This window comes from Solea solea, chromosome 17, assembly GCF_958295425.1.
Source record: "Solea solea chromosome 17, fSolSol10.1, whole genome shotgun sequence".
Taxonomy (NCBI): Eukaryota; Metazoa; Chordata; class Actinopteri; order Pleuronectiformes; family Soleidae; genus Solea; species Solea solea.
The window spans coordinates 9,025,751-9,052,433 of NC_081150.1; the positions used below are offsets into that span (position 1 = coordinate 9,025,751).

General features: G+C 40.1%; 4 protein-coding genes across 10 annotated transcripts; 3 read left to right on the forward strand and 1 right to left on the reverse strand.

Annotated features, from left to right (window-relative positions):
- Positions 1–109: 109 nt before the first annotated feature.
- On the forward strand, positions 110–6,354 carry pgm3 (phosphoglucomutase 3). 2 transcript variants are annotated; one of them, XM_058614089.1, is made up of 13 exons: positions 110–218; positions 1,506–1,714; positions 1,831–2,015; positions 2,233–2,300; positions 2,405–2,538; positions 2,681–2,876; positions 3,319–3,476; positions 3,560–3,643; positions 3,727–3,825; positions 3,995–4,114; positions 4,213–4,335; positions 4,882–5,055; positions 5,165–6,354. In XM_058614089.1, coding segments are annotated over exons 1-13 (1,641 nt in total). In that variant the 5' UTR covers positions 110–217; the 3' UTR covers positions 5,255–6,354. The 2 variants fall into 2 exon arrangements, with proteins under 2 accessions (XP_058470072.1, XP_058470073.1); XM_058614090.1 differs by having other exon boundaries at positions 170–247.
- Positions 6,355–6,425: 71 nt separating this feature from the next.
- On the reverse strand, positions 6,426–10,026 carry ngs (notochord granular surface). 3 transcript variants are annotated; one of them, XM_058614092.1, is made up of 11 exons: positions 9,757–10,026; positions 9,071–9,233; positions 8,793–8,942; positions 8,577–8,696; positions 8,388–8,483; positions 7,992–8,126; positions 7,779–7,889; positions 7,574–7,684; positions 7,338–7,462; positions 6,940–7,248; positions 6,426–6,809 (listed from the first exon to the last, which is right to left on the reverse strand). In XM_058614092.1, exons 1-11 carry the CDS (start codon positions 9,951–9,953, stop codon positions 6,716–6,718), a joined length of 1,611 nt encoding a protein of 536 aa, XP_058470075.1. In that variant the 5' UTR covers positions 9,954–10,026; the 3' UTR covers positions 6,426–6,715. The 3 variants fall into 3 exon arrangements, with proteins under 3 accessions (XP_058470075.1, XP_058470076.1, XP_058470074.1); XM_058614093.1 differs by having other exon boundaries at positions 6,426–6,804; positions 9,071–9,236; XM_058614091.1 differs by having other exon boundaries at positions 9,071–9,236.
- A 1,266-nt stretch (positions 10,027–11,292) lies between these two features.
- ccnc (cyclin C) lies at positions 11,293–17,049 on the forward strand. Of its 4 annotated transcripts, none has more exons than XM_058614370.1 (12): positions 11,293–11,453; positions 11,780–11,886; positions 12,015–12,099; positions 12,976–13,045; positions 13,164–13,215; positions 13,314–13,369; positions 15,290–15,325; positions 15,419–15,510; positions 15,592–15,659; positions 15,750–15,829; positions 16,228–16,346; positions 16,629–17,049. In XM_058614370.1, the coding sequence occupies exons 1-12, from the start codon at positions 11,422–11,424 to the stop codon at positions 16,681–16,683; spliced, it is 852 nt and encodes a 283-aa protein (XP_058470353.1). In that variant the 5' UTR covers positions 11,293–11,421; the 3' UTR covers positions 16,684–17,049. The 4 variants fall into 4 exon arrangements, with proteins under 4 accessions (XP_058470353.1, XP_058470352.1, XP_058470351.1 ...); XM_058614369.1 differs by having other exon boundaries at positions 11,311–11,453; positions 16,559–17,049; XM_058614368.1 differs by having other exon boundaries at positions 11,311–11,453; positions 16,839–17,049.
- Positions 17,050–19,133: 2,084 nt separating this feature from the next.
- On the forward strand, positions 19,134–25,328 carry faxca (failed axon connections homolog, metaxin like GST domain containing a). Its single transcript, XM_058614323.1, has 6 exons — positions 19,134–19,686; positions 22,313–22,448; positions 22,610–22,806; positions 22,923–23,140; positions 23,873–23,989; positions 24,927–25,328. The coding sequence occupies exons 1-6, from the start codon at positions 19,424–19,426 to the stop codon at positions 25,235–25,237; spliced, it is 1,242 nt and encodes a 413-aa protein (XP_058470306.1). The 5' UTR covers positions 19,134–19,423; the 3' UTR covers positions 25,238–25,328.
- Positions 25,329–26,683: the final 1,355 nt, after the last annotated feature.

A 26,683-nucleotide genomic window follows, 5' to 3' on the forward strand; every position in this document is an offset into this window, starting at 1 on the left:
GTGTCATTTATTTTTTCATCTATTTTTCTTGGACACATCCGTAAACTACAACTTCCGGGGGGGGGGGGGGGGGGAGTGCGCGTGCGTACGTGCGCCACGTGACGTAACCCGGAACTGTAGCCACGTCGTCAATGTGTGAGTAGTGAGTGAATGAGTGTGGAGGAAGACGAAGGAAGGGTTTTAACTGAGAGCAGCAGTTTTCCTTCAGAGGAAACGCAGTAAGAGCACTACCTTTCACTTTTGTTATGTAAATAACCTTTGCTTTATCACGTTGGGCGCTGATAAGGTCGCTTTGCGGTTCTTATTAGCGGGAGAGTTTATTGAAGTGTATCTTTATAGCAGGCGACAGACTGCTGCGGCAGCTTTCACTGAGAATTTACTCCATTAGTCTTGTCCTTTGCATGTTTCCTATGTCTTGTTTTAATGTCTAACATGTTTGTTTGGGACTGAACTATAGTGCCTGTCTTTTTGTGTCTTATAGTGGTTACTTTCTTGAATGAAAAAGACATTTAAGTAGCTCTCTCTCTCTGTCTCTTCACGTCTTTCTTAGGGTGTGTATACACCAACACTCCCAGGAACTTTAAATTCCCCAGGGACTCATACATAATACATGCTTTGTAATGGTTATACTGTCATGATTAACATACATGTACACAGTAACTTTTGTTTTGCTGTGGATGTCTCCATGAAAGTCGATTTTAAAGATCAACTTTATACCCTAATACACTAATTTGGCCAGCTCTGTTGTTTTATGTCAAAGTATGTGGTCATTGGCATTTGGATTAGAATCATGTGACAGTAAATCTATTTGAGAGAACTCAAACATCATGTGTATGTAAAGCTCAAGCATGTCTTGAATAAATCTGGTATAATAGTTAGTTTATATGTGAAATGGAAGTAAAAACACAGGTTTTTACCAATAACATTAATTAATAACTTCTGGTTTAAGAGAGCCAGGGTCATGCTATTCAAGTGAACGTGTAGATCACACCTAATACTTGACATCCGTCTAACCTGTAGAAGCGCTTTGTTCAGAAAAATTGCATACATGTCTTAAATAATTTCTGGATTTTATTTAATGAAGTGATTGAGATCCGATTATGGTAGGGCACACATTATTCTCATTTTTATTGAAAAACCTATTTAAAATGATTACACATACACATTTTGGCCTTAACCAATATTGCACCTCCTGCAATTTGAAAATTGCTGTAGGCTGTATTGCGATTTTGATTACATTTTGATGAATTGTTCCGCCCTACTGTATGGTCATTGTAGCATTGCTAAAACAACAAATCTAATGGTGTCCTAGCACTCTTTAGCACTGCCTTTGCTGCAAGACCTGGTTGGAACAAGGGCCTTTATGCATAGAGTTTGCATGTTTTTTCCCGAATCAGCATGTTTGTGTCTCCCTGGTGAACACTGCCTGTTTTGACGTTTCCTGAAGGAGTGTTTCCTCACCCACTGACTGGTCTGTTTCCTCATACCTTTGTAATGTGCTTTAGTGATGGCCCAGTTCCAAGAAGTCTCAAAGCAGTCCAGTCAGCACCCAAAGCCTGTTGGGTTGGTTTTACAGTATGGCACAGCTGGCTTTAGAACCAACGCTAAACATCTGGACCACATCATGTTCAGGATGGGACTAATGGCCACGCTTCGCTCCAAGAAAACCAAAGCCACCATTGGAGTTATGGTCACTGCATCACACAACCCAGAGGTGGCGTAGTAATAATATCGGTTACAAATCTATTGTGGCATTGACTTTGTGATGCTGTTTTCTTTTCATATTGTTATTGGAATATAAACATATTTTAATATTACCTTGGGGTATAGGAGGACAATGGGGTGAAGCTGATTGACCCGATGGGAGAAATGGTGACACCCACGTGGGAGTGCTACGCCACGCAGCTGGCCAACGCAGAACAGGACGATTTACTCACTGCTCTGAAAGACATTATCGAGAAGACGGCCATAGACATGAGCCAGGAGGCCAATGTATTTTTGGGCAAGGACACCAGGTAAATTGTTTTAGTTTGATCTGTTTTCTGATTCTTCTCCCAGCATATTTTTACCTGTTAGAATAGTTCATCTTAACCGTGCAAACATCAATCAGGCGTTAGCTCTACTTGACATTTAAATTGTGGAGTTATCACAGTGAGTGGTCTTAAAACTGCACGTAAGGCTCAGTTAAATCTTTCTCATTTCTCAAATGAAATATTTGTCATTTAATTACAGGAGCAGCAGTGCCAGGCTTTCACAGGCAGTGCTGGATGGAGTGACTTCTCTCGGTGGTCACAGCAAAGGTAAGGTTAATTAAACTAGAACCATAATCAGATAATTATATAGATTAAGTTCTTCGCTTTTCTCTGTCTCATTACTGTCTGGTCCTCTCCATGTGTACTACCAGACTATGGTTTGGTGACGACCCCACAGCTCCACTACATGGTTTGCTGTCAGAACACACAGGGTAAATATGGAGAGGCCACTTTGGAAGGATACTACAACAAACTCTGCCAGGCTTTCATTCAGCTTACCAGGAATGTGAGAAAACAGAGAGTGTCATTAAGTTGTGACTTAATTATGGCACAGTTATTATTTTCCCTTGAGTGTGTGTTGTCACAAAGTTTGTCTGTTCAAAAAGCAATCCCCCCCCCCCCGCCTCTCTGTCTCCTCTCTGTGGTAGGCGTCCAACTGTACAGATGACCAGAAGCACCTCTGCGTAGATGGTGCCAACGGCATTGGAGCTCTGAAGGTGCGTGAGATGGAGAGTCGTCTGAAGAACGAACTGCAGATTTCTCTCTTCAATGACGGGAGCAAAGGCAAACTCAACCACCAGTGTGGGGCCGACTTTGTAAAAGTGCAACAAAAACCTCCAACAGGTAAGACTCAATCACCAATAATTGCCTACTATTTTAATAATCAGTTACCTGTTTGAGTGGGTTTTTAGTTATTTTCTTGTAGCAACAGTAAGTTCTCTGGTCTCACTTAAATATGAAGATCCTCTGGACTTGTTTCTGTACTGTGTTTTTTCATTTACGTGTTTTTCTATGTCCATAGGAAACTCTATCTAGTTACTAAACATGACATACAGTATATCTGTGTGTCAGCACAGTGTCGTTTCTCTGAATTAATTTTAACTCACAGAGGCAATAGTTGACCACAGGGTCTTTACCGGTAAATTACTATATACTCTTTTCAAGTTTTGGGCTTAAATTCACAGTATTTGCTCATGAATTTAGATTATTTTGCTGACATTTGCATCTGATGTACCATGATCTAATTTTTCTAGTAATCCAACTTCTCTGCTTGCCGCCTGTAAAGGTGTAGTGATTAATCCAGGGGAGCGTTGTTGTTCCTTTGATGGAGACGCTGACCGAATAGTTTATTACTACTTGGACTCTGAGGTACAGTTTCACATGCTGGATGGAGACAAGATAGCTACTCTCATCAGCACTTTCCTCAAGGAGTTGCTCACACAGGTACTCTCACACCAACATGTTTACATTTGATTTGCACATGCACACAAACTCTTATTAAGTGTTTTTTCTTTGTGGACGCACAGGCTGGTTTAGACTTGGAGATAGCAGTGGTGCAAACAGCGTATGCTAATGGCAGCTCAACACATTATCTGGAGAACAAGATGAAGGTGAGAGAAAACGCACACAGTTTCTGCTATTTCTGTATTTATGTGACGTTTTACGCCTGTGTGTTTTGCTGTCACTGCTTTAGGTAATCGTGAGGTGTACTAAAACTGGAGTGAAGCACCTTCACCATGCAGCCCAGGAATTTGACATTGGTGTATATTTTGAAGCCAATGGCCATGGGACTGTGAGTATATCAGACACTCAAACAGAACATCAATAATCCGTAATAACAAAAGTGGCTATTTTCTGCTACCTTGTGTCATGTGTTGATGATGTATTTAGTTTCAGTTTGTGTGTATTTTTGTTTAATAAGCGCTGATGTGTGTATCACAGAGTGTTTGCATTGTGTTTAGGTGTTGTTCAGTAAGACGGCTGAAGAGAAAATTCAGCAGCTCACGCAGGACACCAACGCCAACGATGAGAGCAAGAGGGCAGCTCTGCTCCTGCAGAACACTGTCAACGTCATCAACCAGGTAGTTACACCACCAACACACACACAAACAAACACACACAAACGCTGGGCCATGTGTCAGTCATGTATATGATCATTATTTTTTTTAATCTTCTCAAGACTGTAGGTGATGCAATTTCCGATATGCTGCTGATTGAAGCTATATTAGCCATCAAGGGTATGACTGTCCAGCAGTGGGACGCTATCTACAGAGACCTGCCAAACAGGCAGCTTAAAGTCAAGGTAATTATTGTGTTGTCTTGTTTAATATTTCTGATATTTCATTTGTTGGAAATTAAAATAAGCTTTCAAAGTCTTTGAAATCTATCAAAATCAGAAACAAATCAGATATAATAATGTCATTTTATTGTAAAAATGTTCCTCGATTCATAGTTGACAAATGACACTGTCTCTAAGCACCAGTATCCAAATTAATTACCTTAAAATAACAGCTTCAATGTCATTTAGGATTGTGCATCTTTTACTTCCACTCTGAACCTCTGGCCTCTGGCTCTCTGTGAGTTTGAGTGAGTGAATAGGAACAAGAACTGTTTAACTTGATGATAGGGACTCAAACTGTCAGACTCAAGCTCAGCAAAGTTTATGCGTAATACTGAACTTAGGTCTGTTTAAAAAAAGACTTCAAAGCCATCACATATCTGCTCTCATTGTGACATGTTTGCTACTGTGTTAATCTCTGTACCAGCTCCGCTCAACTACATTGTGCATATTCAGTTCATCCACAGTTGCATTTGTGTGCGATTTATTATAATTTTGTTTTTCCTGCAGGTGTCGGACCGCAGAGTGATAGACACAACAGATGCAGAGAGAAGGGCAGTGAGTCCAGAGGGACTGCAGGAGGCCATCGACAGTTTAGTGAAGAAGCACAAACAGGCCCGCTCCTTTGTGCGACCCTCCGGCACCGAGGACGTGGTCAGAGTTTATGCGGAGGCAGAAACACAGGTAATTAATCCCCATACTCGCGTTGATTTAGGTATAGAAACAACATAAAAACAGCCAATAGGATCATACTGTGAGAAATTTGTCTCACTATATTCGCTTTGTGTTTCAGGAGAGTGCTGATGCCCTCGCACATGAAGTCAGCCTCGCAGTTTATCGCCTCGCAGGGGGAGTAGGAGATGAACCCAAACCATTGCAGTAGAATTTAGGGGTACAACACTTCAACAACAGTTCGGTTTGTATTGTGGTTTTCGGTCATGGTTTTCGGTCACGGTTTTAAAATTTTCGCAGCCTCGTATTTTGTTTTTTACAAAAATAACGTTCTATTCAGACACCAGTGGAAATGGGCATTCACGTTAGTGTGTGTGTTACTGTGAGCAGACTTGACAGTTAAGTGGCATGACAGTTAAGACAGCTAGTGCCCCGTGTATGAACGTGGGGGAAAAAAAGTTGTGTATAAACACCAGTTTTGGGAACGTTACTTTAAAAAAGTAATTAGTTATAGTTACTCACTACTTGTTCCAAAACGCCGTTACCTAACGCAGTTCTTTTAAACGGCGTTATTCCAAACACTAATAAACACAGTTGTGCACACAATCCAAATCCATGCATAATTTACTTATGGAGAATATATACAAACATTTTAAGTGCCCAAAACGAACCGTGGCTTGTTGATATTGAACGGTTTAATTTTGCAACCCTACTAGGAACCTTATCATATGCACCAGTCAGCTGCATAATGAAATAATTTGGCTGATTGGTGTGATATTGATGTCTCAGTTGGTGTTTTGTTTTTTGTTTTTTGTTTTTTTGAATGGAATGTGATTTTATAAAGCTGTGATTATCTATTGATATTCGTGGTGAGGTGCAGACTCATCTTGTACTGCTAATTGCACTCTGCGATTTATTTTTCTATGTGTCTGTTGTAAAAATGGTACTCACCGAGTTAGACTTTGAAGGGATTTTATGCAACTTAAGGTCATATTCTTGACCAAGTAGCCATGTACCTAATTATGTTATTTTTAATTTTGTTATTTTATGCATTATAAATAATCCTCCTAATCATGTAAACTGCCTCTGCCATAATTAAATTAGTCGGAAAACAAATTCAGAAGGTTTTAAGTGTTTAATTTAATTTTAATTATGATTGATGTATCTTCTTACTGTTTCTGTGTTTTTTTTTTACTTTTCACAACACCAAAATCTGACGTTTACGTGGGGGAAGTATCAGATGTAGTTCACTGAATAATGGTTGGAAAGACGATGCTGCTTAGTTTTAATAAATCAATTTGTAAATGTAAAGCGCACGGTGTGTGTGTGTGTGTGATTAATTTTCACTATTAGACTGAAGTGACACCAAAGAACCACAACTGTGCTTGTGTGCTGTTTATTCTGCTACTTTTACTGTTACTCTTACAAAGACAAGTCCCTGACACACAGGAGGATTAAGTGAGCAAAAAGGCAAACGGAGGCTGACAGAGTTAGATGCAGGCAGAGCAGAGTAACGGAACACAGTGTGAAGTCTCCATGGAAGTTAAACACAGCCATTGGAAATGCTGCAGGCTGTTGGGAGTGTGCCTTTGGAGGATTTTTCAAAGCATTGAAAAAAGTCTGACTAACGTAGATGGTGTACGGAATGTAGTCAGCTCGTAAAATGAATTGATTATTCTTCATCTGTGTCATCAGCTGCTCCAGAAATGGTAATGGTGCGCTCCTGTGTGTTGCTCTCAAAAGTGTCCTCATCTGTCTTAACTGTTCTGGGGAAAGAACGGGAGCAACAGGAAGAAAAAAAGATTAAGAAAGATTACCGTAATGTTTTGCCCACAAAGAGATTAGACTGAAAGCTATCACAGATGTGAGGTAGGACACTTTCTGATCCTCCTTTACCTGATGAGAAGTGTCTTCCTCTCCGACATCTCTGTGGGCTGCCCCCCCAAGCTACCGTCTGTCTGGGTGTCTGACGACGCCAGCTCCACTGGGGCTTTGCTACCATCTGCCACCTTCTCAGCCAAGCTTTGGCTTTTGTCACTGGGAGAAATGTCCAGTTTGGAAGAGGTTGGAGGTGTAAGACTATCTGCGGCTGAGGCTGAGGCTGCTGCATGTCCAACACTGGACGTGAGGGACAGGCCTCCTGTCAGACAGGACAGGTGACCAACCATGGTGCTTAGACGGCTGTCTTCCCCCTCAATCAGCTTTCTGCAAAAATGACCAACAATAATGTTAAACAGAAATCCTGAATCAGACGGATACAATATATAATGCAATTACACCAATGTTTGGGTCACCTGTAGGTGGTTATCTCAATCTCTAGAGCCATCTTTATGTTCAGGAGGTTCTGATATTCCCTCAGCAGTAGAGCTATCTTTTCCTTGGTCACATTAAGATCCAGTTTAATCGATTCAATACGTTCCTGTTGCAACAGGTGGAAAATTATTTTAAAAAGTTTCTGACCACAAAAATAAATGCATATGATGCAAATGCAAAAAAAATACATATGAATAAATGCAATGCCACGTCCCACCTGTAATTTATCCTCCTCCTTTTTGTGTTTCTCAGCTGCATCACGGAGCTGAGCCTCCAAATACTCATATCTTGTCTTCAGTGCCTCCAATTCCCGTTCCTTGTTGAGGAGCTGTAGGCACACACACACAAATACAGTATATACACTTTTCAGGCTAGGAAATTCTAATGCAAGCCAAAGACAGGAATTGAAAAATCCTACTCACATCCTTCTTATAGCCTGTCATTTCCTCTCTCACACTTCGAACACTCTGAACGTGTTTGGTAGAGGCCTTGTTCAGGTTCTGGAACTTTGACTTGTACCAGGTGTCCATTTCCTGTGAAGAAAAGTAGTTTTTTTTTTAATCACAGTTCTTTTAGGTGACATAGAAATTGCCCTTTATATACATTGATGCAGACCCTCTGCTGTTGCACCATACCTGTAGGTTTTTGGCAGCAATGCTGTCATACTGAGCCTGAATTTGTCTCAGTGCAGAGGAGAGATCTGGGAGGCCAAACGTCACGTCCACCTTGGCTGTTACTGAATAGATCTGCTGCATGAGCTCCTCAATTTCCTGCCAATGCAACATAAATAAACAGAGGTAAAAGAGCAGCACCATCCGTGGCATAATAACATTATGCTGCATTAATTTAACTCAGAAACTCCCCGACTACAAGTTAGTCACAGCTTATGCCTTTGGCTTCCTCTGAGCCTTTCACACCACAATCATAATTGCCATATTCATTGTGTTACTCACTCCATCCACCGACAAGGTCTTGACACTGACTCATACACAGACACATGCTGTGAATGGGCAGACGGGTAGGAAACGTACCTCCTTGTGAACTCTCTGCAGGAAGGCCATCTCAGTCTCCAGGTTTTCTAGGTGTTTCTCCAGAGTAATGCGCGCTGAGGTCGCTTGATCCACATCCTGGGACAGAAAGACCCAATGAATTTGGCTTGTTCAGTAGAAAAGAAAATAATATGTGCTGTATTAAATTATATATCTTCCACTGTGTCTTACAGGACGAAGTTGCTCAATGTCATGCTCTGTCTTCTTCCTGGCGTCCACAGCTTCATCATATTTGCCTTTCAACATGTCCAACTGGCCAAACATTGCGTCCTTGGCTGCCAAAGACATATCCTGTATAGAGCAGGGACAAAACGGTCAAGCTGTTAACTGAAAACTGAACAGATAGTGGACTGGAAAGGAGCATCAGACTGATAACATCTTGCTCACCCTCTGGGCTCTCATCTGCTCGGCCTCCCTGTAGAGGTCCCTCAGCTGAGACTCATACAGCTGCCTGAGTCCTGATGGTTTGACGTAGCGGCCCTTCAGGCCCTCGATCTCAGTTTCGAGCAACTTGTTTTGTGACTCCAGTGTTCGCACCTACAAGTAGAAACAAACTAACTTAGTGATGACAAGTTAAAGGATGTATTTGCAGAAACAGAGACTTTGAGTACAATGTACACACAGTATATGTGTGTCAGTGCGTGTATGGCAAATGGACCTCTTGCCTTTTCAATATAAGCTGCCAGGCGGTCATTGAGTGCCACCATCTCCTGCCTCTCGTTGGTGCGAGTCGTCATGAAGGCCTGGTTTTCTGCTGCAGCAGCATCCAGGTCCAGTTTTGGCCCAAACCCCATTGACATACCGAAGCACAGCGCTCCCATACTCACACTGCTGTAGACAGAACAGAGAAAATATATCCAACACACAAATAATTGTTAAAGGAGAGCAATGCATTGCTTTTCATAATGTATTTGATTAGTCTATTGAAGCACCGGTTGTATTAGTATGTCTTCACATCTCCGTTGTAACAGTTATTAACTTTAAAGATATCCAACAATAAACAAAGAACATTGTCTAGTATGATATTTTTGCATCATACACTTTAAGGACTATCTCTAAAGTTGGAAAGGACAATCATAACTGTGAATTTTGTTTGGATTTATAATTTTCTTGATATAATGATTTTTATCTATTTTATCACAGAAGTTGACTGAGCTATATTGATTTTAATATTAGAGATAAAACAACAACTAAACTTTGTAGCAGCAGATAAACTTCCATTTTTAAGTTCAACCACCTTTAATTTTGTAGCAAAAATGTGTGTCATCATTTTGAGATATTTCAATTGCATTGTTTGAAACTTGAGATCAGTCAGCACCTGGAGGTTTATTAGCACAGGTGACACACTCACCTGGTTATGCGAGCTTTATTGGAGAGGGCCCTGCGCCCCACTGCCCCTCCACTCCTGGTGAAGCTGACCGAGCGGTGTCGAGTCTCCCTGCGGGAAGGAGAGGGACTGCTCACCCTGAGCTGTACGGCAGGAGGGGCGGCCAAGGTGCCCTCAAAATGACGGCGGTATGAGGACATCCTCTCTGGACTGCGGCTCATGTTGACTCTCCTTGATGCTGCTGAAACTGAACACAACTGGACAACTGGCAAACTGGTCACTCACACCTTCAGCCTTTGGTGGGTCTTTATATCCCGCTCGGCCCTTCCCTCAACACCACAGAGGAATGTTGAACCTCCCCAGCCCCAGTGTGAGCATAGCTGCAAACATTTATCACAGCAACGTCAACAAATTAACCTATGATAAGGGATCGAAGGAATTTCAAATAATTAAGCAATTATCTCCACATTGTGTGGTGTATGAATCAAACAAACTATTTGTATAGCACTTTTAAAACACATAAAATGTAAAACCGAGAGGTTCACAGAAAAACATATAGAACCGTAACCATCACAACCAAGTGCCTAACCTTAACCCTTACCCTATCTAAACCCTATTCTAACCCTAACCCTGAAAAAGCCCTTTAAATATGTCAAAGGTCTTGTGAAATTATTTATCTTCTATCTCCAAAATCAGGGTGGTGGGTAAAACCCCCACAAATCAACCATCAGAACTTGTGGTTCAACCAGGAATGATCTGCTATGGCTTTTCTAAGTGTTTTGAGTAACCATGGCGAAGAAAACACAATTTCACAAAAATCACATATAGCAAATATATGGGTTGCCTCTGCAACACGCTCATAGACCAGATGATGGGCTGCGATCAGCATGTTAGTTCAAAAATTGTCTTGGGTTTTTAACTTCATAGCACCCACCCACAACTCACCAGGACCCCCCAGTAGTGTGTGGAGAGAAATAAAAAACATTTGCACATAAAAGAAATCTAAATATCTTCAGATATACAGTATGTAGATCTGTGATTTGTTTCTATTTTGTAGTTGAATATTTCTCATTTAGTGCACGCCTTTTCTAATTTTTAAAAAACAATGTCATTAAACTGGTTTATTTGTGAAATTCATGTTGAGTATCACCTCACTTATTCACCAATATGAAAGTGCAAATTAATATGAAATCACTTTTGTGAGTGTACTGCCCTCTAAGGGTAAAAAACGAGCGTGGCAGTGGTTTGGTGTAAATAACACAACTATAATTAATGCAATTTTTTGTGTTACATTTGTATCAATAATAGTGAATCAAATTCATCTTAGGGCCCCATAAAGTCTTTGGCTGGTCCTACAACTCACTCATTAAAATACAATGTTCCATCCGTGTATTTTATACTGCAAAAATCATAAGGACCTTTTTCTTTTGAATATATATTTTTAAAACCAACACGAGTGACATATTTATGATCATAATGTGAGAAAGTTAAACACTTAATTACAGGTTTGATCTAGGTTTCAAAGGCGGAATTTAAATTCCGGAACGCTTCCGCTGAGGTCTGCGATTGAGACTCCGGACGGTGTTTGGTGTAACCCCAGCGTCTGCTTACTTTTCCTGTGGTATTCTTTTCTTTATAGGAAATACATACGTGGTTTTTATTGTACTCCTCTACCTCTCCTGCTACGACATGGCAGGGAACTTCTGGCAAAGTTCGCATTAGTAAGTTGCAATTTTGTACGTATTATGTCTGTATTTTGTAAGGCACCGTCTTTATTGTGAGGCCTAGCTGTGTGTCCGTACACGGGCGTTAGCTGCCTCTCACCTCAAGTTTATATCATTAAAAAAACCACAATACGAATATATCCAGGCATAAAAAATAAAAAAAAAGATTTATATACCTGTTAAAGGCTGATTAGACTATCGTGATTCTATAGAACAGCAGCATATGTGGCTAACACGGGTATTAAAAGTGATACTGTTATGCTAAGGTGCTGCGAGTTTGACAAACCATTACAAATAGTGATGTTTATCTACTGTTTTTAAAGTTTACAGTGGGTGTTGGATAAACAGGACTTGATGAAAGAGCGGCAGAAAGACCTGAAGTTTCTTACAGAAGAGGAGTACTGGAAGCTTCAGATCTTCTTTGCCAATGGTACCTATTTATTCTGTTTTTTCTCAAAACACCTGTGAATTATTATTATTTTTTATCTTGCATACATAGCTGACTAGTCTTGTAGTCTGTGCATTTAAATAACTTCAACATTTCTCTTCGTCTGTCAGTGATCCAGGCTTTAGGGGAACATCTGAAGCTGCGGCAGCAGGTCATTGCTACTGCAACTGTCTATTTCAAGCGTTTCTATGCCAGGTAAATAAAATGCATACAATCTATATCATCACGTTCAACAGTTTATCAGCATCGGCCATTGCGTTTCATTCATTATAACAACCCTGAAATAAATCCCTACTACTGTCATGACGAATGCCATGTTAATTGTTAAAACTTGTTATAGGTGTGGATAAAACTTTGTATGTCAGATCTGAATTGAAGACAATTGCAGAGTAAGAAACGGCTTCAAATGTCACTAAATACATCAAACAGATTTTAAAATGTGTATTAATATAAGCAAATAAAGTGGACCAGAAGTTGTGCTGTTATCTTACCTGTTAACTTTTAAGCAAGTGCAACATTATCTATTGCTTATGGTCATTTTTGATTCTGTTTAGTGTCGTCTCTTCCGAGCAATTAATCGGTTTCTGCGTTCTTTCTACGTTATCGTGTTTATAATTGTACAATTTTGTGTATCATTTCTTATTAAACTGTTATATTTTGTCAGATGGAGAAAAAAACTTTAAAGCATTATACATTATATAACATTATATAAGCAGTTAATGACATTATCTGCTCATCCATATGCACTGCATAATGTTTTTAAGATGACACAGCTGGGAAACAGAGCGCAACTCGTATCACATAAATTAGGTTTACTAGTTGCAAGGTTGTTGCATGCAGTGTTTATACTGCAATATACAGTATTGGAGCTTTATAAATGCAACACTACACCTTCCACAACAATATCACTTTATGAATTAAACATATAAAAGGATACCTAGGCAAGCTCACATGTAATGAACACATTTCTTTCAATGCAAGATTATCGTAGCTTTAAAGGTCAGTAAGAACTTTGTTACTAATCAATTTGTGTCTTTAGTTGTCTTCATGCTTATTTCTTTCTATTTGCAGGTATTCCCTAAAAAGTATAGACCCTGTGCTCATGGCACCGACTTGTGTTTTTCTAGCTTCCAAAGTTGAGGTATGGTCGTTTTCTGTGTTGCCTCTAGCATATCTTCTGTAATTAGGTTTATCTTCCCATACGTTTTTTCTTGTTTTGCTGTAGTTCAATTGAATATGTATGTTTGTTCCTTTGTCAGGAATTTGGAGTTGTATCCAATACTAGGCTGATTTCTGCAGCAACATCTGTGTGTAAGTGACTTCACTTCTTCAGTAATATAATATTGGACATAAAGCCACTGCTCATACCTGACAAGTGGGTTTTCCTCTGCTACTCTTCTCTCGAACAGTAAAGACCAGGTTTTCCTACGCCTTCCCAAAGGAGTTCCCTTACAGAATGAATCATGTGAGTAAAATCTTTTTTTCGGTAGCAGTTTACATTAGCACTGCAATGATAAATCAGTTGGTAACCAACGACAAAATAAACCAACTATTTTCACCATTGGTTAATGATTTTAAATGATTAAAACAAGCTCTTCTGACATTATATGGATCATTAATGGAAGTATTTGTTTGTTGCAACTGCAGTTTGTTGTTGCTAGCCATAGCCTCAGTGCTTCTCAACCTGTTTTCCAATTTTGGAAAATGTTTACATTTGGAGAACCCACCCATGTGTACTTACAAAAACAAGGAGGGAATAAACTACATTTGACCTAAAGGCATTATTCTGTATTTCATTGTATTTGTTGCAAAAAAACAACTAAATCAGTTGGTGAAATTAACCATTTGAAATCCAGTTCAGTTTCTGTGGATATTTCAAAACTATCAGATCATTTATCCATTATATTTTATGAACACATTTCCCTCTGTATCATGATTTACTTTTAATTACACTGTTATAAACACACATCTTTAGAGTCCAATCACATCTTCATTTTTAAAACTCAGCATCTTTGTGATTGTAACTCAGTCTGAACGCCGAGACTTTAATTTTTTTCTTTACAAAAATGAATTAAATGCTCAGTCATCTGTAATCAACAGCAAGTGGCTAATGAAAATATGTGTTTGTTTTTGACATCGACTCGTTTGAGTGAAGGTTAGGCTTGAGTTTCTATAAGGAGGTCAAAGGAAAAATGGGTGCTAAATCAGAGCGAAAGAAAACTAGACATAAATCACTATGGAACTTGTTTACCTGTTTCCTCCACAAAGTTATTTATTCACTGCCATGCAACATTACTGCATACCAGGACATTGTTGTGACACATTAGTGTCCATCAATATGTGAGATTCCACAGCTAATGTTCACAGTCTGGCGATAAAGACTCTTGTTGCTTCGTGAGAAAACGCAGACCGTTGCCACCAGTCCACAGGTGTGTGCATTCGTCTGCTCGGCACCGCATCTCTCGCTGGTGTGTCAAGTGCACAATTAGATTTATCCCGCAACCCCACTGGGTTGCCAGGACGTCACTGGGGCTGTTCCGACACGCTGCCTGTCCAGAAAGCTGTGTAAACTATTATTTATAGTGAGCCGCCATGAAGCGATAAAAGGAGGGAGCAGCTCGCGTGATGGAGAGTGAGTTAGCAGAGTGCTGCGAGTCTGAAGCATAAATATTCCACGTTCAATCTGCAGATGTAGTAAAAGCAAGCGGTGGTAGGCACAGGGACGGATGTGGCAGCAAGAGCAGATATAGGTTTTGCAAGGTCACCTGCAGTAATCGGGTTTGAAAATAAATATTTCTGTCAAAAGTTGGAGGGAATTGAGTTTCTTTTTAGCATCAGTCAAAAACAAATATCTCTATTATGCTTGATCTGATAATATAAGAAGTGATACAAATAAAAACCTTTGTATGTAGTTTAATGTAGTGTGATTCATTGAGATTTATAGTTGCACATTATGGAAAAAAACATGAGACAGATTTGCCATTTTTATACTCTATATGTGTACTTCTTTCAATTCAATTTAAAGCTGAAGTGCATAATTTAGGTGATTTTTGTTATTATTCGTCTGTTAAGTCTTTATGTATGTAAATAATGTAACATTATTCATAGGCAGGCTTTTCGTGGGTGTTTCTTTGTGATTTCAGTCACAACCGGTTTGCAGCCAACTTGCTTTACTAGCACATTGTTACTGTTGCCTCCATCTGTCTGATATAACACAAATCACTTCCTGTGTGCAGTGCACAAATGTTGCTGGTTTACATGGATTCTAAAGATCGCTATACTGAGAATTGCAGCTTTGTGTGGAGCCGACAATAGTTTGAATGCAATCATTTGTTTATACTTCACTGCATTTTAACAACATCATTTTTAATATCTGTTTTCACAGATATTAGAATGTGAGTTCTACCTTCTGGAGTTGATGGTGAGTAGATACAAATATTTCGTCCTTGCTGAATTAAACTTGCCAGCGTGGTTGTGTGTGGGTGATGGCTCACTGATGCGACTTATGTCTCAGGACTGCTGCCTGATCGTGTACCACCCCTACAGACCACTGCTGCAGTATGTCCAGGACATGGGACAGGAGGACATGCTGCTGCCCTTGGCCTGGTATGATGACTGTTAAAAAGTAGTAAATGTTGCTGTTTTTTTGGTCGCATCACTCACTGTGCTTTCATGTGTCTTTACCAGGCGAATAGTGAATGACACATACAGGACAGATCTGTGTCTGCTCTACCCTCCCTTCATGATCGCCCTGGGTAAGACCTGTCCCTTTGCTTTTCTCGTGGTGACATAAAACGAGCTTTATTGGATTTCATGTGACCAGTCTTGTTGTTTTCTGCACACAGCCTGTCTGCATGTTGCCTGTGTGGTCCAGCAGAAAGATGCCAGGCAGTGGTTTGCTGAGCTCTCCGTTGACATGGACAAAGTAAGACTGACCTCCGACCTCAAAAGTCACCAGTATAATTTGAGTTTAGAAGAATGTTTTTCTTGTCAAAATATTTAATAGCCATACCAAGTTTATAAATGATACTGTACTATATTTTTTCAAACACAGTTTAGAATTACATGATACAGTTTATACCATCACTGTAAAGCTTGATTTTAGATTTTTCTTTTTTGTGTGTGTGTGTGTGTGTGGACCCCAGGAAGACTAGCTTGTCTAACTTTGGTGACAGCTAATGGGGATCCTTTTAAATAAATAAACAAATAATTAAATAAACCCGACGCAGCTTTTCTGACATCATCAAAATAGGTCTTATGTTATTTAGATTGCAAGATTTAAATGGTCTTTACTTAACTTTGGTTTGTGTGTTTTCTGTCAAGATCCTGGAGATTATCCGTGTGATTCTGAAACTTTACGACCAGTGGAAAAACTTTGATGACAGGAAGGAAATAGCTGCTGTGCTTAATAAGATGCCTAAGCCCAAACCTCCTCCTAATAGGTGAGTCCGTGTGATGTAAAATAAACTCATACATAAGCAATTTTATATTATCAGTAGGGATGGTTATTTTTTTTGTAAATTGCTATGCTGTGAATGCATTTCAATAGACCATATGTTACACATGTTAATGATTTTATTGAACAACTGCATATCATTGGCTCTTCTACTCTAAAGTTCTACTCTCCTGCATTTCTGTTTCCCACCAACTGCAGTTAACATCACTTTGTCTGCAGAGAAATGACAGACAGTTTCCTCCTTTCTCTCCTTCTGTCCTGTGTTTAGTGAAAGTGACCAGAGCTCCAACGGGAACCAAAGCAACTCTTATAACCAGTCTTAGCAGGCTGTCTCCGCCTCCATGGGCACCCATAGTTTTGATGTAGATAGGGTCGGTCCTTTCATCTGCAATTGACGCTCCACACTGTCTCAGCCATGTCTTCACTTTCTCCTTTTTTTTTCTTCTGATCGGCGTGGGTTCACGGTTTGACCAAGCAGCAGATGAAGCGCTTGTAGTGAACCGCCACAATCTGTGACAGCCACATTCCTCTTCACTTTCAGACTTGAAATGAACTCAAACTGATGAAGGTTTACCAGAACTGTTGGTAAAGGGAACGTGTGACGATCCTGACATCCTTGAACCGCCCAGAAGAGCGAGTCATAAAATGCGGAGCTCCCTGGGATTTGAGAAAAAAAAAAAAAAATCAAACTTGATCACTTGTACTGTGTGTGCGTGCGTGTGTGTGTACAGCCTGTAAGCAGACCGGTCTGTGTGGGTTTTTATTCCTCAGGGACTATAGTACAGTATTCTTCTCTGTAAAATAATTAGATCCTGTGCTGTTGGGTCTGATTGGATATCGGCCTGTGCAACTGTGACGAGATTTGATACCCGAGCTCTGGTGGATGATTATAAAAAGCTCGGGAGGGGAAAATCCCAGGAGAGGGGTCTCTTATAAAGGTAGAAACGAGCTCTTTTTAATTAGACCTTACTCCACTTGCTTCCTTCCATTCCCTCCTCCCTTCTGTAAATATTATTTTTTTTCTGTCATGTTTTTTGCCCGTATTAAAGAGAGAATTTGATGGAAATTGTGCTGGTGTAATTTTATACTCCTGCTGCAAAGCTTGTTTTTCTTTTATTGTAATTATTTGTTATAGTTTTTGAATAACTTCTTGTGTGAAGCTCTTTTTGTTAGACGTTTGGGATGGGGTTAAAAACAAATCACAGTTGTTTGAGAGGTGTCTGCAAACTTTTGGTTGTACATTCTCATTTTAATTTGCCTTCTGCCACCTTTTAAATCCCTGATTTGTGTATTTATGTGAAGTATCTCAGTGGGATCTGTGTAACAAGGTGCTTGAAAGCCTTACAAAATAAAAGCTGCTGGTTTCAGATAAACAATGTTTCATAAAAGCACATTTTCCAATTCAGGTGAAATGTGCTCTAGGGGTTAATGTAGCTATTATTTTAAGATTCATGTTTCTCCTGTGTCAGTTTTCCCCTCTGTGGTTTCCTGTAAACCACATTCACAGGGACATAAACTATCTTTTTTTAATAGGCTACACAGGCTTTAATACATATGTTCTGGCGTTTTCACCTCCCTTTCTGCATCTCGTCATATGACTGTTCACATGTGAAATTGAAGGGCTGATATATTTTTCCACAGTTAATTTCTCCCATTAATTTTACTTGAAATGATATGTTTATGGTTTTGTGTGGTAATAAAATGTATGACGTGCAAAACAAAAGCGCTTTACTGCTGTTATTAAAGGTCAAATTTATATAGTGTATATAAAGGATTATGGGGAGTCGTCCACCAGAGTCATTCTCACCCTTGTTACCCAACGTCAATGTCACTTCAGTAAAGTGGCTCTGGAAGGACCTCTAGTGGTGAGTTGAAAGAATATCCAACACATTTCATAATGCGTTTTTTAGGCTGTATTTTGAATAATGAGAGGTTTGGGTTAAAATGCGTGAAATTCACTTAGTTAAGCCTTCGAGTTCCTTTATTTAGTTGTTAGGGAACTGCAAAAGAAAAGGTGAAACGGTATCACGTGCTGCATTTACCAGTACTTGCCTCTAGGGTACTGTCACTCCCCCGTGACGTAACTTTAGCTGCATGAAGTAAACACACAGCAGCAGACAAAAATACTACTATAGTTGGTATTTTTCAAAATAAAATGCATAACGTTCCCTTTGGATAGAGCAATTAAATACGACATTATACAGACGAACAAAATCTGATGCTGGCACAATCAGATTAGGATTAGAACAATTCAATTTTTGGACTAAAAGTATTTAAGTTTTTTATGAAAAAAAAAAAACTATCTTTAAATTTGTTGGCACATTGTTCGATGCAATGGTCCATTTTTTTAAGACCCTCAAAATTAACCAGTACTTTTTACCCATCGTATACAGCAACCTCTTGATTTTTCCCCATTTATTTATTATTTGTTGGTTAAAAACACTGAGATGTACAAGATTAGAGCCTTAAAGAAAGGGTCAATTTAACATCACGTAGGACTAAATTAAAGGATGTAAAATATTTTAAACTGTGTTTTAACCTTATTTAGTAATTTTACTAATAGTATTTCTTTAACCTGTTTGAATTGTAGTATGCTTTAATTCTTTTTTGTATTGTTTATTGCCTGCCTGTTTAAACTGCACAACAAATTGCTCCTCTCAGATGATAATAAAGGCATATTATTAATTATAATATTATAATATTAATTCAATTACAGTTGTATTTTTTAGACTCATCTGGATATTTCCATTTGGCATTTTGTCTGCTGCAAAAGTATGCTGCAAAACACATCCCTTACATCCACTTTTATTTTGTAGGATGCAGCCGGAAGTTGCTGTGCTTGTCTTTGTCAGACTTGACGGTGACAGGAGACCGAGGACAGGAGCTCCGAGCGGGCTGCGGAGGATGTCGACCCCGCTGCGGGGACAAGCCCCGTGCGAGATGTCAGAGTCCGGCCGGCTGTCCCTCACCCTGTCGCCCCGCACCTGCGGCCCTCGGCTCCCGTGAAGATGAAGCTCCGAGCAGCCAGAGTGAGGCGGAAAGAGGCCGGAGACAGAGAGAAGCATGTACTGGCGCGTCGGGTTCGCCTGGACGCGGTCGTGTGTGGTTGATCTTGGCCTGAACCAGAGCTTCTCCTTCGGCCTGCTGCGCGGCTCCGAGGAGCAGCTCTCGTTTTATGGGTACATCATCGCCTGCCCACTGCAGGACTACGGCGGCATCATGTCAGCTTTGGGCTCCGACTCGTGGTGGCGGAAGACGCTGTATCTGACCGGAGGGGCTCTGCTCGCCGCCGCCGCTTATCTGCTGCACGAATTGCTGTCCATCAGGTACAAACAACAACAGCAGCATCAGCATCACAGGGAGGGAGAGAGAGAGAGAGAGAGGCTGCAGCACTGAGCATCACTGCAAAACAGTCAGAAAAACACTCGTCGTCTGGTCTCATTCTGTTCACCTCACTGCTCGTCTGTTTTTTCACCGGGGGGTGGTTATTGCTTAACAGGGTGGGAGGGGGGTGAGAGTGGAGAGTCTGTGGGGGAGAAGGAGTCGTGAGTGGGTTGTTTGTGATGTAACGAAACCATCACCACCACCATCGTCCCCCACAAACACCATCTTTCCATCTTTTACAGTCTTATTTTTGTGGATGAGGCTCCTAAAAATAATGATAAACAGTTCTCATGTTGTGAGGCTGTAGGCCTTACACACACACACACACACACACACACACTCACACAGCTCTCCAGTTGAATTGAATGAATTGAATTTGAGGATGATGTTGTGGCTTCACCATTTTTTTGGATTCATTGAGACCAAAAAAAGCCCATCAACCTTTAGAAATGGTTTGATCAAAAGCAAGAATATTCAGTAATAATAATAAGAATATCAAACATGAAAAATAAGAGATAAAAAAGTAAACTAAAACACTTTCATGAATCATTCATAAGGAGAACATCCCGTGACAACCTTGAATGTAAACAGTCAAACACACTGGCAGCTTTGCATATATATGTTTATATATATATATAACAGCATTCAAGTTGACGTGACATATACGTCCATTCATTATTATTGATTATCCATTGGCAGAGGTGAGTCTTGTCTTTTAAAAACTAATTTTTCATCGTTTCCTGCAGTAGAGTCTCAGAGCCGAACAACAACAACACAGAGACAGAGGAAGGATTCACTCCCCACGGGAGACACTCGTTTGGGATAAAAATACACCAGGTGTTTAAGGGACTTTTGCTTGTATGAGGTCGCAGACCGGTGTCCTCAAAGCTGCACAACACATGCAGTTAAATATTTATTTGGATAGAGCTCAAGTAAATGTTGGCCTCTCTACATTTGTAATATATCATTTTTACTCTCCTGACTTAAAAAAAACAACAACATTCCCCCCCGTTTACAAACAGCGTTTGGTATAGATTCAGCACCACAGAGGAATAGACAGCTCCTCCTTGTCCGCTGCTGCTGCTGCTGTTTTAACATGATGCACGTGAACGCACCACAACCTTTCAATGTCTTGTTATTTAGACACTGCAGTTTTTTTTTCCCCCTCGGCCTGTGTCAGTGGCTCAAGACTGACAGTCACTCTGGGCCAGTTAAATAAAGCTGCGCATCATTTGATTGAATCAATCCATCACAGTCACATGACTAATCATGTGGATGATCATTTCCTGCTTCAAGCTGTACGATAATGGGCTATTCTAACTTGTTATATAGGGACACAGCAATGTGCAGTAAATTTTGCTCTTATGCAATTTCAATGCTGGTGTATTGTGATCCTACAAGTATTGCGATTTGATATTATTGATAATTGCGAATTATTTAAACCAAAATTGGATGACACATTTCTTGAGACTACAAAACATAAATAAGTCACACTCTCAAAAACAACGCATATCAGTCTGACATTCATCTAAAATGAATAGGAAAGTGGTAAAAGATGTTACAAGATGTACAACAGATTGGGGGTTTTTCAAGTAAAAACTACAATCAGATAATGTAGAAAGTTAAGAGCTTTTAGCTTTGTCTAAAATAAAATTAAAAAACCCGGCCAAAATTTATAGATCTTGTCAAAACAAGACAGCACAAATGTGAGTCACAGTCGTGGATCCTCCGTGTTTAACCATGTCTGCCATAATCTTAAATTACTTTAAATCATTTACTCTCAAACTAAGTCCTCCAAGTAACAATTACTTTTTCTTTCTTTTTTTTAATATGGTGCAACTTTAAAACTTTAAACTTGTATCTGTCTGCTGTTTAGATTAAGGACTCGGTTAGAGATTCCCCTGGAGACTTAACCTAAATTCCTGCTGCAGTACATATGTTCTTCTTCTCTGCTGCCAAGTTCACATAAACTCCAGAGCTCACAATATTTCAACTGAAATAAAAGCGTGGGTTTTGGCAGAGGGCTGCATTTAAAAAAAGAAAGTGTGAAAAGGTCTGTGTTTGTTGAGCATTAACTTTCTCATAGATCTGCAAAAGAAACAAATTATTATAAATAAAAGTAATAAGACGATTTTTTTAGTCCCTATGCAATTTATCAAAAAATGCATGCAATTAGCAAAACACACATTGTGCATTATTATTTTTTTTACTCTCTTATATTCTATGTATATTTAAAAAATAAAATAAAATACAATACATGTTAGAAGCCAGTTAATTAGCTACTTAGCTTTTAATTAGAAAATAGAGGAGTTAACATTTCGATGGTATCTGTGTGCGTGTGTGTGGTAATTCATCACATTTTAAATGTTATGTGAATATTAGATTATATATAAAGCACTATTAGATATTTTACCAGACATTGTACAGCTCTATGATCAAGTCAGCACGACCAAACTTGGCCCACGACTTTATTAATACAAGTCTGTAAACACATACATATGTAGTTTGTCTTTGGAAGCTTTCCCCTCTTCTTGACATACAGCCTTGACTTTTTTTTGCTCCACGCAGAAAAGAGGAAGAGCTGGACTCTAAAGATGCCATCATACTCCACCAGTTCTCCAGGCCGAAAAGTGGCGTCCCGTCCCTGTCCCCTTTCTGCCTTAAGATGGAGACCTACCTCCGCATGGTGGACCTGCCCTACCAGGTAAAGACGTGGAGAAGTTCAGAGTTGAATGTGAGGAGGTTTTAAGGTTTTGGTCTTTTGCCCAGAGTCCTGCAAAGGATGAAGTTTCCATTCACCTTCTCCTTTATTATGGTTTTCTTCCTCTTCTTTTCTAACTCCCGCTCACATTTCCCCGCCCGCAGAACTACTTTGATGGGAAGCTTTCGCCGCAGGGAAAGATGCCGTGGATCGAGTACAACCAGGAGCAGGTGTGCGGCACAGAGTTCATCATCGACTTCCTGGAGGAGAGGCTGGGCACGAGCCTCAACAAGAGCCTGACGCCTCAGGAGAAGGCCATGTCCCGCGCCATCACCAAAATGGTGGAGGAACATTTTTACTGGTGAGGGACGAGTGTGTGGATTTCTTATGGTAGTGTTCTTCTCCTCTTCTTCTCTTCTTCATCACTGCCTTGTTGTAACACAAGTATTAAATCCGACAAATGTATCCGTGTTCTAGGACAATAGCTTACTGTCAGTGGGTGGACAACCTGGAGGAGACCCAGAAGATGCTGTCGGTGAGCGGACCGCTGAGCGACCTGCTCAAGTGGATCCTGAGTCACCTGACCGGCGGGATCGTTAAGAGGGAGATGTACGGGCACGGGATTGGCCGGTTTTCTAAGGACGAGGTTTACGCTCTGATGGAGAAAGACATGCGCACCCTGGCCACTCTGCTCGGTAATGAATCTAGTTTTATTTTTAGTATTATTACTATTATTATTAGGAAAAGATGCTGAGATTGTGATCTACTAAGAGTTATTGGGATACAATGGGATAGCTCAGTCATCCATTTATTAATTTCCCTATGCTTTATCCTTCACTTGAGGGTTGTGGGGGGAGGAGCTGGGCCCAATCACATCTGACATAGGGAGAAATGCAGGACACACCCTGGACAGGTCACTAGTTAGTTAGTCAGTCATATTAGATTAAAATATAAATGCTAATAAAAACCCTCAGTTAGGACAAATGGATTTTCTCCTGAGTCTGTGCTGAGAGGCAAAAAAAATGTAAATGTACATGTAAACAGATTAATGGGATAAGAACATACCATTTTAATGGCTTCTTAGTTTGTGCCTTGAAAACTAAAACATACTGACAGGTAGCTCGGTACTGACCCTCTGTGGTGAGATGTAGCATTGCAGTATGCAGGAACGACATGGAAGGAGAGTTGACCTCATCTTTGATACCCTTTTAGCACTGAAAGAGGAACTTAAAAAATATTAAGTTTATATATATTATATTATATTAATATTAATATATAAATTAATTTTGTTTAATTCATGTATTCAAGTATTTGTTCCACCATGTTCTTCTTTTAGTGCGTTACTAGATAGACAGATACAGGGCATGCTTTTGACAGTGGCTGTATTTTTTGCGCTGACAAATCTGTCATGTGCTTTTTCTTCGTAGGTGATAAAAAATACATCATGGGATCGAAGCTTTCTACTGTAGATGCTACAGTGTTCAGTCACCTGGCCCCGGCTATGTGGACCCTACCAGGGACACGTCCAGAGCAGCTAATCAAAGGTGAGCTATAGTAAAAATGGGCTTAAACCATGAGATTGTAGAGATGTAAAAGATTAAAAAGCTGACCGTTTCAGTTTTGCTGTCAGAGATCTGTGATAGCATCGGAGAATTCATGCATATACAGTAATAGTCCTTATTTATCTTTCATGTCTGTAGCAACTTTTAAACTTTTAAACATACAAACACAAATCTCATTTTTTCATTCACTGATGACAAACATTCAGAAACAAGACATACTTCTCTGTCTCTGTCTGTTGTCACTTTCTAATTACTTTAATTGAAATGCTCTAGGAGCAATCCTGTAGCCTCTGTATTAATCATGGTGAGATATTTGATATTGATTCAGATTGTGCAGAGGTCACTTAGTCTCTTCTGTCATGAAATTGACATAATATTTTGTCAATTGTGACTCATGTCACAGCAGATCCAAACCAATTCGCTGTATTTATAAGGCACATTTAAAAACAACATTGTTGAACAAAGTGCAGATGTAGATATACATTTTCTTTACATATAAAAAACGTTAGTTTAGTTGGTAGCCGCCTATTTAGCCTCCTGCTGTAGTCGGTAGTCATATCAGCAGATATTGGTGTGTTTGCTGATATCCCATAATACATTTTGAAGCCGATATCTGCTGATACTGATATCATACTGTATAACTCAAATTATCTATCTAGAGTTATGAGATGATGAAGCAAAAGGAAATAGAGATAATAGTTTAATAGAGATAAAAATTGATACAACAAATACATGTATATATATATACATACATATACACAAATATATATGTATATATATCTATATATGTATATATAGATATAGGTGGAACCAGAGAATATTTAATCATGCAGGACTTGCACAGATCTTTTACCTGAGTTTTAGAACCTAATGTCCACGGTATTGTCTGTCTGTCTGTCTGTCTGTCTGTCCTCTGCAGGTGAGCTCATCAACCTGGCCATGTACTGTGAGCGCATCCGCCGGCGTTTCTGGCCGGAGTGGTTCGTGGACCTGGAGGACTTCTGCTACAGCGACACCACGGACTGCAGCGACTCGGCCTCCAGACTCCCCGACCTGGGTCTCTACTCCCGCACAGACACTTTCGAGGAAGAAACACACACGTCGCACACGCCGCACACGCCGCACACACCGCAGGGCCCGCTGTCGCCTGACAGCGACCCCACAGGCCACTCGCTGTATGACTCAGACATGGACACCGAGTGCTCTGAAATAGACCAACTCAAGTGTTGACGAAAAACACACACACGCTAGACAGTACATAGACACTTGACATGCAACACATGTGCACGCCACTGGAGGGAGCACACATGCCCCCCCCCCCCCCCCCGCACCACCACCACCACCACTCCCTACCTTTTTAGGACAGAAAGTTACTGGGGAGAATCTGTGGTGTTGTTTGTGCTGGTGGAGAAGTTGAGGTTCAACTTGCACACTGCAGTGGAGGAATGATTGGTCAGGGAGTCCAGGAGAGACAGAGAGAGTTTGACAAGGTGTGAACTAGAGGCATTCAAAACCAGGAGTAAATGACGCCGCTGCTGAGAAACTCCTCCACGTGGTCGACATCATCCGCAGTCACAACAGGGCCACCCTGTTGCTGTAACCTAGGCAACCGTGTGTGTGTGTATGTGTCTGTCTTGTCCCCCCCCCACTGTACATCACAGCAACTTGTAGCACCCAGCCGTGCGTGAGTCTCTCCCAACTAAGTGAACCCTCAAAATGCCTTTTATTGATATGACAGATATTAACACAGAGGAAACTGTACAGGATTCACGTGAGAGAACACAACCGAGTGTACATATATATATGTATATATATATTCAAATGGATCTGATTGAATTCTCAGATTAAATAGATAGAATATTTAATTCTATATTAGTATAAATACTATATATATATATAGCTTAGAGATATCAAATCACACCCCCCTGTCTGTGATATGGTGTAAATAGTGTAGGTGTTTCCCTCTTGTGTTGGACACAATGAGTCTTGTAATCATCTCCATGAATACACACTCTGCTGATCCAGGGTCAGTATTCAGAGCCTTCCCATGTGTGTGTGTGTGTGCGTGTGTGTGTGTGTGTGTGTCTATACAACTGGGATATTACAGCTGCCCATAATTGCATAGCGCACAACAGATGGTAAAACTGTAATTAGCACTTTTGATTTATTTATTTATTTATTGTTTGTCTTATTAAGACAATTATTTTGGCAAAAAAAAAAAGAAAGAAAAATCCCCAAATCTGTAGCATAATAAAACGACACACCAGACATTTCACATCCAGACATTAAGAGCGAGTCAAACAATCATGTAGAAAAATATAGATGTTATAGATACAAATATTTATGTTATAATCTGAATTAAAGTGCATGGCTGCCACGTGCCAATAATGACAATGTCCCTTTACACTTCTGTGTGGATAGATTTATCTATGTTTCCTCGCTGGCCTAGTTTGAGTTTGACGTCGCGATGCTTGTTGGTGCCTCTCGCACCCCGCAAAGATGTCAAGGATGTAGCAAGTGGACGTTGAAAAAGGACTTTATTTGTTTTGATTGTGATGATTTATGCAAAGCAATAAGAGAGCACGACCAGGTCTGTTTTTAATTCTATGTTACGTCAGAGTGAGAGGTCTTCTGGGGGGGGGGGGGGTTGTGCGATGGCACGGCGCGGGCTTGTAT

Bases quoted from the DNA above. Each gene is read 5' to 3' on its own strand.
- ccnc (XM_058614370.1), top strand. From the start codon at position 11,422: ATGGCAGGGAACTTCTGGCAAAGTTCGCATTA. The intron at 12,100-12,975 runs GTAAATAAAATG...TTCTATTTGCAG, and splicing joins TTCAAGCGTTTCTATGCCAG to GTATTCCCTAAAAAGTATAG. The intron at 15,660-15,749 runs GTAAGACCTGTC...TTCTGCACACAG, and splicing joins TCCCTTCATGATCGCCCTGG to CCTGTCTGCATGTTGCCTGT.
- pgm3 (XM_058614089.1), top strand. The intron at 2,016-2,232 runs GTAAATTGTTTT...ATTTAATTACAG, and splicing joins TTTTTGGGCAAGGACACCAG to GAGCAGCAGTGCCAGGCTTT. The intron at 3,477-3,559 runs GTACTCTCACAC...GTGGACGCACAG, and splicing joins TCAAGGAGTTGCTCACACAG to GCTGGTTTAGACTTGGAGAT.
- faxca (XM_058614323.1), top strand. From the start codon at position 19,424: ATGTACTGGCGCGTCGGGTTCGCCTGGACGCGGTCGTGTGTGGTTGAT. The intron at 22,807-22,922 runs GTGAGGGACGAG...TCCGTGTTCTAG, and splicing joins GTGGAGGAACATTTTTACTG to GACAATAGCTTACTGTCAGT. The intron at 23,141-23,872 runs GTAATGAATCTA...TTTTCTTCGTAG, and splicing joins CACCCTGGCCACTCTGCTCG to GTGATAAAAAATACATCATG.
- ngs (XM_058614091.1), bottom strand. From the start codon at position 9,953: ATGAGCCGCAGTCCAGAGAGGATGTCCTCATACCGCCGTCATTTTGAG. The intron at 8,484-8,576 runs GTAAGACACAGT...TTTCTGTCCCAG, and splicing joins ACATTGAGCAACTTCGTCCT to GATGTGGATCAAGCGACCTC. The intron at 7,249-7,337 runs GTGACCCAAACA...TCATTTTTGCAG, and splicing joins ATTGAGATAACCACCTACAG to AAAGCTGATTGAGGGGGAAG.